Raw genomic sequence first — 9,605 nt, 5'->3', positions numbered from 1 at the left:
GATAATGAATGTAAAATTAATGTTCTCCCATGTAAACTATCACATAATTCACAATAAAACATTTAAGAAGAAAAAAAAAGAGTTGAAGATTTAAAATAAAAATAAAAAGAACTATCAAAAGAAAAAAAAAGGTAACAGAGGTAAATACTGTTAGCTGATGGTATCTGGAGGGGATTGTAATCATTGCAATGATTTGTTGAATGTAAAACTGATGATTTGCCCAATAACCCTTCATTCAATTCACAATAAAAGCTTTAAAAAAAAAAAAATCAAATCGACAAATAATTGAAACCAATGTTTCACATAGTATGTTTTGGGGAAAAATAGGAACTTGAGCATAATACATGAAAAGTAGGTATGGGGTCAACTGAATATAGGTACGGAACAAGGCTGAACAAGGTTAAACAAGTTTCTTTATATCTTTCTCAGAGGCTTCAATATAATAATGTGTACTGTGAATTCCCAAAAGAAGTATACACTACACAGTGTGTCCCAAAGGTATTTTAGAGATGACACAGGACTCAACTTAAAGAGGGTCCTATGTCAAAAAACACTGTTGCAGAGCAGATGATGCAGATGATGGCACAAGTCTAACAGGATTGTTTCTCTATGAGGGAGTTTCAAAAATTCATGGAAAAATTATATTATCTTTTAATGAATTCTTCCACAAACTTTTTGCAGCTGCCTTGTATATTTTATTTTCGCATCCCTATTTGGAAAAGGTAATTATGCCTTTTATTTTACATATCTTCTTTAAGAACATAAAAGAGAATCTTAATTGTTAGCAAATCTTGACTTACCAAAGAAAAATGAATATTGGTCAGATTTTAAGTTCAAACCTACAAGCTGCTCTGTGGAAACCCTGTACATGGTTGCTATGAATCGGAACCAACTCAACGGCGCTTAACAACAATAACAGTCACCTAAAAGAGTTGATCGCACCTTCTGAAAACTATCAACTAACTCTCTGAGGAATAGTCAACTAAAAGGGAGTAATTTCTTTCCTGTTAAGAGACTTAGAATACAGTCCTGGACTCTCACACTTAACGACCATGCTACGTTTTGCACATCATATGTTATTCCAAATGCTCAATTTAATTATAAAGTAAAATGCTGGACTCCATGAGCTCTGACTCTTTCAGCTCTAAATATGCTATAATCCACATTATGACACTTAGCCTTTATTAAACAAAAGTAAAAGAGCATTTTTTAAAATACCGATTATATATTTTCGAAATCATCTTGAAGAATGGTTATTTTTATTTGCACATCTCCTCTCATACTTCCACCAAAAACATTAAAAATCTTAAATGTGAGATGCATTTTGATAAAAAGTAGATCTTTATGTCCTCTATAGTCTGAAGTGTAGTCCTGGTGTGGCGCTGTAGGATCAGCACTGGACAGCTAACCACAAGGTCATCAGTTCAAAACCACCAGTCACTCCTCAGAAATCCTATACAAGGTCCCTATGAGTTGGAGCTAAGTCGACAGCACTTAACAACAATAACAACAGTGTTCGGAAATAAGGAATCCTGTTGGTGTATAGGAAATTAAGCTCTGTGTTGCTAACCACAAAGTTAATGGTTCAAGCCCAGCAGTCACTCCACAAGAGAAAGATGAGGCTTATCTGCTTCCATAAAGATTTATAGTCTTGGAAACTCTATGGAACAGTTCTACTCTATAGGATTTCTATGAGGCAGAATTAATTTGACAGCAGTGGTATTTTGGAAGAGGCCAACAGATGACAGCTCAAACCAGCTGCCTTTGAGTTCACTCCAACTCTTGACAACTCCATCTGCATCATAATAGAACTGTGCTCTATATGGTACTCAAAGGCTGATTTTTCAGAATAAGATTTCCAGGCTTTTTTTCTGAGGTACCTCTGAATGGCCTCAAACCTCTAAACTTTTGATTAGTAGTGTGAACTGTGTGTACCAGTTAGGTAATCCATTAAATAGCTGAAAGCAAAGGATTATCATTCAGTCAGAAGGAAGGCATATGGACATGTTGTGTTGCTCCAATTGTTAATTATTTCTAAAATCAAAGTTTAGCTGTGAACATCATGAAAGAACAATGTTCCAGGGGTCAAGAAGAAAGATGTGATGATAGCATGTAATGAGGGTTTTTTAAGAAATTTAATTATTTACCTGTAGTGGCCCCAAGATGGAGCTGGTTGTATACATAAAGAAGAGTCGAAGATAACTCAGAACATTTGCGAATGCAAAAAGTCCTTCTGCCACCAGTGTAGGATGAAATGCATCCCAGTCCTTCCGATCAGCAAAATCATGAAACTAAGATTAGAAAGCAAAAAATACAGAGGTAAATAGCTCCTTCAATTTAGGAATATAACACAAATATTCTGGTAGTTGAAAGAAAATTATTTAAATTATTTATGTCCTTCTGTGGATTGCCTTTTATAGAGTTCTCCTATTAAATGGAAATAACAATATTTTAACTAAATAAAGGATTTTTACATATGAGTATATGAGACAATATCACTTAACTTTGTGAGAAGGGGCTTCAAAAAGTTCGTGGAAAAACTGAGTTTAAAAAAATAATGGGATTTTTCCATGAATTTACTGAAGCCCTCTCATACCAAGAAGTTTTCAGAAAAATTCTGTTTTAAAAAAGAAAACATATTTTTAAAATTATCATCAAACATTTTATGAATTAGATGCTGGCTCCTTTTTCTTAAATCCCACCACATAAACTCATAGTATATGCGTTGACTCAGAATTCCAGGATAAGCCATAGAGATTCCTTCTTTTTCTGTTTAAATTCTTTTAAAGAAAACGACTGCAGTGTAATACCTAGATATGTACTATTGAGTAGGTTCTAACTAATACCGACGTGTATAGGTTTTCTGAGAGCTACTGGTGGGTCTGAAATGCCAACCTTATAAGCACTAGCAGGCCAGTGCTTATCCTACAGCACCCTACTAGATATGAAGTAGTCATAAGTCCCAGTTGCCTGGGACAATCCCCAATTATATAGCAGTTGCCCTAAAATAAGTGACCTAGTTTGGACAATATGTTACATGGGGGCTCCACTTGTAGTACTAGAGAATTCAGTTTGAAAAAGCAACATCCCTCAACCTACACCTATCAAACCATTTATCCATGTATCATCAATTTCTTGTTTTCTTAGAAATTTCATATTCTAGACATTAAATGTAATTAAACAAATATTGTCTGTATTACCAGTTAGTCAAAGGAATAGAATTTTGAATACAGTAAAATGATGTAAGGTAACTCGTTCTCTTTTTCTATTATCTATGTATCTATTATCTATACACTAGCAAAAAAACAAAACCAAAACCAGAATATTGTTATTTTATTTATTTGAATGTCATGCCCTCAAAGAACTCTAAACTCAGGGTTTAAATAAAGATATACAATATGTTGCCTTTCTGGGCTTGGGGGAGCTTACATCCTGAGATTGAAGCAATGTATATATAATATATGTTGTTGTTTTTAAACGCCATCCAACTGGATCCGACTCATAACGACCCTGTATATGATTTCTAAGGAACTGGTGTGTTTGAACCACTGATCCTGTAGTTCAAATCAACCTTGTGGTCCAGTGTTGCTTACCCTACAGTGCCATATACCAGTACTCCTGTATGTGTGTCTGTCTGTATGTGTGTGTATAAAATATTTTTTTAAGTTTTATTGTGAAATGAGTGATAGTTTACATGGGAGAACTTCTGTTTCACACTCATTGTTTCATTGCAATGATTACAGTCTCCTCCATACATCATTATTAAACAGTATTTGCTTCTATGTTCAATGGCTTCTGTGGGTAATTTTTAATCAAATTCTAAATAAAAGTTGGTACAAGAAAAATATTACATTGGCATCACTTTATAAGCTGTGTAAGATAATCATAATTTGGAATATGTAAATTACTATATCATTAATTCCATTCAGATAAACTTTTTTTTCTGGAAGATATGACAGCTATGTAACACTAATTGTCTTAAGTTACCTTGTGTTCTTATTTTAAGTCTGTACAGGTGAGTGAGATCAATTAACCTAGCTCAGATAGAAGGAATTAGCATTTGGTAGAAAGAACATGACTAAACAAACTTGTATTTAAATCCAGACTTGGTTTCTTATTATACAGTCTTAGACTCGCTACTTAATAATCTCTGAGCTTCATTTTCATTGTTGGCAATATAAGGATAAGAACATCTGTCTCATAGGATCCCTGTGAGGATAAAATAAAGCATGTCAAATATCAGCCACAATGTCTGGCATATAACAAGTGACCAACATTTAGAGGTAATTAACAGCCTTTAAACTATTGGAAGGAGTCCTGGTATATTGCTGTGGTTAACGCGCTGGACTGTAAGGCTGGTTTGAACCTCAAGGCTGGCAGTTCAAACCCACTAGCCACTCTTCAGAAACCCTATACAGGGTTGCTATGTGTTGGAACTGACTCGATGGCACTTAACAACAACAAACTACTGAAAAGGAATAAAACAATGTGTATTACACCCTTGCATATGGATAGGTTTTACACCAGGCACCAGACACAGACATGGGCCAGTAAAACTCTGAGCTACATAACTAAATGTCTTCGTTATTTCCTAAAGAAACTTTACTTGTGCCTCCAACTGACATAGTTAACAGTCACCTTGTTATGAGCAACCATTTTGAGAGCAAAGGTTGCCAAATAAAGGGAATTCATGACAAAACTGAGTTGATTACGAGATTCTTCTAAAAAGTCTTCCAGCCCTTCATACCAGAGTCTTTTAATGTCTGACCAAATCATCCCTAAAAAAAAAACAACAAAAGACAAGTAACTTAATATTCTCTTAATTCAGCAATAAACTTCGTATACTTTAAGACTCAAAATACTAAGTAAATAGTACTTAAACTAGCTAGAGCCTCATTCTAAAGAAAAATCAACTTTTTAGTAAAAACGATCCATAATCTGAAAGAAAAAAAAACCCTCTTCAGGTTCATATGACAATGTCTGTCCCAGGAAGCAATTTTTTTTTAATGTTTTATTGTGAATTATGTGATAGTTCACATGGGAGAACATTAGTTTTACATTCATCCTATCGTATATCCTTTCATTGCCATGGTTACAATCCCCTCCATGTATCATCAACCAACCAAAGGGTACACCCTACAAGCCTGTCTCTCCCCCCACCCTGCTCGTCAGCACACAGCCCCTCTCCCTCTCTGGCTCTAAAGAAGTCCCCAACTGCTCCCTCTCTCCATATCATCGTCTCTGCCTCCATCTCTGGCATCACTGCTTCTCTGGGTAGGGTCCCACTCTCCAGTCTCCTCCCTTCATGGGTCCAGGGACCTCCGCTCCTAGACTGAAAAGTTAATCACTCCTCTCCTTGCTACAAAGCATTTACATTTCCAACCCTCACAAGCAGTCCTGATAACAATTATTCACTATTGTATCACAAGAGACCTGTCCACATTCCCTTTCATCAGCCCAGCCTAGACAAACTGGATATTACTCAGTGGAGATTCTACCTACCTCCATGCCCTCTGGATCTAGGTTCCCTCTTGAAAGCTTGTAAGCCAATCACTTCTTGCCTTTGTAGCTGCCCCCCCCCCCCCCCATTTTGGGTAGTCAATGTCCAAGTTGCCCATCCCTGTCTACTCTGTGTATGCTATAAAGATTTGTTCCCTCTTTTGAGCTACTGCATCCACAGATGTAGGTCAAGTTCATCAAATTGTATCAGATTACTCTTTTTTTCCACTTCTTTCTTCTTCTAGTTGAGCTCTGATCATCCGGTCATTGAACCCAGGTCAAATGGGTATTATCTGCAAGTGTCAAGAAGCTACCGAACATTGTAGGGCTTAACTTGCAGCTTTATTGCTGTTTTTCCCTCACTTCCCCTTATCGGTGATGAAATGTGGTCACCAATCAGAGCATGTGTTAGTCTTGGAAGGGGGTTTGCTCTGATGTCTCCTGTATAAGGGACTTGCTTATTCTTGGAATAATCAGTCAGTCTGCCTATATTGTTTTGTATTTTTCCTGTCAGTCTTTCTTTCAAGAAGTATCTTCTGTACTAGCCACTTCAGGCTGGTCTGCTTGTCTTTTCAAGAGGAAATTTCCCACCTCTGAAGATTATGGATACTGTTCAGGATTCCACCTATGGTCTTATGTAATGCAGAGGCTCCACAGGAAGCCTCCTTCACTGGGCATATTGTAGTCCCATTTTAGGTATTCCAATCTGTTATAGGAAGAAGACGGACTTACAAGCTTTCTATGGTGATATTTCTGGCTGTTCCTTTCTCTCCCCCTTAAATGTCTATTTTATAATGGTATGCTAGGGAAACCAAGATTTAAATGACAGCCAAGCATCTTAACATTATTTTCCCCCTTTTGCCCATTCCAACCATGTCTCAATCCCTGTATCCCAGAGCCCTGCTGTTCCAAGGTTGTGCCTACATCATTATTTACCTCTGTCCCACTTAGCCAATGCAAACCTGCCTAATTGTTCTCCCATCCACTTTGTTCTTCCATTCCAGGAAGCAATTTTAAGTGATATGCAACGAAAATAAGAATATACAAACAATTTAGTGCCAAGCATGCACATGTGCACACACACACAAATCCAGGGCTCAGCTCCCTTTTCTCTTCTCTATCTACCTTTAGTTATCTCATCCACTCTCATGGCCTTACTACCATCTGTATGGTAAAGATTCAAATGTATATCTAAACTTAACCTAAGGAGCCCTGGTGGAGCAGTGGTTAAGAACTCGACAACTAACCTAAAGGGCAGTGGTTCAAACCCAGCAGCTGTTCTGTGGGAGACAGATGCAAAATTCTGTATCTATAAAGATTTACAACCTTGGGGACAGTTTTACCTATAGGGTCACTATAGAGCCCTAAATGGTCACTATGAGTGGGAATCAGCTAGACAGGTATGGGTTAAATTAACCTATATTTATATGATAACTTAAATTTCTAAACCTCTCTCCTAAAGTTTAGGCATTTGGCTACTCTATATCTCCAACTGGATATCTAACAGACATCCTAACAAGCCCACATTTAAATTCTAATCTCTCTCTGCAAATATACTGCACTTGCAGACTTCCCCATATGAGCTGAAGGCAATTCCACCCTTCCAATTGCTCAGTCCAAATGTCCTTGAATCATCCATGACTACACTACTATCAATCCCACATTCAATCCAATAGCAACTCCTTTTGATTTTATCTTCAAAATGTATTTATACTCTAACTTCTCTCACTACCCCTTCAACTGTAAGTTACCATCCTCTCTTGCCTGGATTACTGAAATAGCCTAACTGATCTCCCTTATCTCCTGGTGTGTGGCATTGTAGGTTAATGTGCTAGACTGCAAAGTCAGTTTGAACTGCAAGGTCGGTGATTCAAGCTCACCAGCTACTCCTCAGAAACCCTACACAGGGTCACTATGGGTTGAAACTGACTCCACGATACTTAACAACAACATCTCCCAAATGCTTTTCTCAACACAACGTGATTCTGAAAAGAAGATCATTACTTCTCTTGAGACCCTTATGATTAGGCCCTGAGCTCAGAGAAGGAACTAACATAATAGCACATCTGAACTTTCTACCATGGGAACATAACTTCAGGTTGTTGTTAAGTGCCGTGGAGTAGGTTCCAACCCATAACAACCCTGCATAGGGTTTCCTAGGAGTGAATGGTGAGCTTGAACCACCAACCTTGCAGATCAAACCAACTTTTCAGTGTAGTGCATTAACCCACAGCACCATAGTTGTCATCTACTAAAATGGTTTCCTTGGAAATACCTTATGGAAAGAAAAATAAGGGAGGTCAGCTGTGCTCAACACTGTTGTAAAACACAAAACAAAGAACCTCATGGTCACGGTTTGGGAAACTGTATCTAGTCTAGGAAGGCTAGAATTGGATTCAAAAGCTCTGAAGTTATCCATTCCCAGGACCATAAAAACATTTGAGAAACAGGCCTTAGCTTTTCTGTGTGATGTCTTTCTAAATTCCAAATGAACCTATTGTTGTTAAGTGCTGTCAAAGCGGTTCCAAATTATAGTAACCCAGTGTAATGTTTTCAGGGAGCAGCTGCTGAGTTTGAACTGCAGACTTTGCAGTTCAAATAACCTTGCAATTAAGTGCTTATCCTACAGTGCCACACCAGGGATTTTATCTGCTACTAATGTCTCCTGCCAGCACTCATCTGTCAGTTTGTCTAACTGTGGTGGCTTGTGAATGGCTGTGATTCTGAAAGCTATGCCATGGGTATTTTACTTTCTAGCAGGGTCACCCATGGTGGGCAGGTTTCAGATGAGCTTCCAGACAAAGACAGCCTAGGAAGAAGGAGTGACAAACTACTTCCAAATATTTAATCACTGAAAACCTTATGAATAGCAGAGAAACACTGTCAGATATTGTGCCAGAAAATGAACCCATCAGTTTGGAAGGCACTCAAAATGAGACTGGGAAGAGCTGCCTCCTCAAAGTAGAGTTGACCATGATGACGCGAATGGAGTAAAACCCATGGGAGTAAAGTCCACGGGGCCTTCATTTGCTGATGGGGCACAATTCAAAATGAAGATAAACAGTTGTAAAACTCCTTTAATAATCGGAACATGGAATTACGAAGTATGAATCTAGGTAAACTGGAAACTGTCAAAAATGAAATGGAATGCATAAACATCGAAATCTTAGGGATTAGTGAACCGAAATGGACTGGTTTAGGCCATTTTGAATCTGACAACCACATGGTTTACTATGCTGGGAATGACAAATTGAAGAGGAATGGTGTAGCTGCTGCATTCATTGTCAAAAAGAACATATCCAAATCAGTCATGAGGTACAATGCTGTCTGTGATAGGACAATATCCATGCGCCTACAAGAAAGACCAGTTAATACCACTGTTATTCAAATTTACACACCAATCACTAAAGCCAGTTCGGATAAAATAGAAGAACTCTACAAACTTCTTCAATCTGAAATTGATCAAACATGAAATCAAAATGTATCGATCATTACATTTTGGGAATAAAGAGGAAGGATTAGTAGTTGGAAAATATGGCCTTGGTTACAGAAATGATGCTGAAGATCACATAATACAATTCTGCAAAATCAATGATTTGTTCATTTCAAATACCTCTTTTAGAAACATAAGAGACAATTATACACATAGACCTCACCAGATGGAATACACACAAATCATATTGACTACATCTGTGGAAAGAAATGATGGAAAAGCTCCATATCATCAGTCAAAACAAAGTCAAGGGCAGAACGTAGAACAGACCATAAATTACTCATATGCAAATTCAAACTAAAGCTGAAGAATATGAAAACAAGTCCACACTAGGCAAAATATGACCTTGAATATATCCCACCTGAATTTAGAGATCATCTGAAGAACAGATTTGATACATTAAACACTAAAGACCAAAGACTAGAAGAGTTGTGGGATGACATTAAGAACACCATACATGAAGAAAGCAAAAAGTCATTAAGAAGACAAGAAAGAAGGAAAAGATCAAATTGGATATCAGAAGAGACATTGAAACTTGCTCTCCAGTGTAGAGATGCTAAAGCAAATGGAAGAAATGAGGAGGTCCAAGAGCTGAACAGAAAATTTCAAAGAT

General features: G+C 37.4%; 1 protein-coding gene across 1 annotated transcript in view; it reads right to left on the bottom strand.

Moving 5' to 3' along the window:
* Positions 1-9,605, bottom strand: part of TRPC1 (transient receptor potential cation channel, subfamily C, member 1) — a 112,851-nt gene that overhangs the window by 35,673 nt on the left and 67,573 nt on the right. The window contains exons 11-12 of the mRNA XM_006869858.1: positions 4,639-4,778; positions 2,148-2,291 (exon numbers count right to left, since the gene is read on the bottom strand). Coding sequence (XP_006869920.1) covers positions 2,148-2,291; positions 4,639-4,778 — 284 coding nt within the window. The remainder of the gene's footprint in view (positions 1-2,147; positions 2,292-4,638; positions 4,779-9,605) is intronic.

The sequence above is a fragment of the Chrysochloris asiatica genome, unplaced genomic scaffold, assembly GCF_000296735.1.
Source record: "Chrysochloris asiatica unplaced genomic scaffold, ChrAsi1.0 scaffold00136, whole genome shotgun sequence".
NCBI classification, from domain to species: domain Eukaryota; kingdom Metazoa; phylum Chordata; class Mammalia; order Afrosoricida; family Chrysochloridae; genus Chrysochloris; species Chrysochloris asiatica.
Note: the sequence above shows the minus strand (reverse complement) of the source record. Positions and strands in the feature narration are given on the sequence as shown.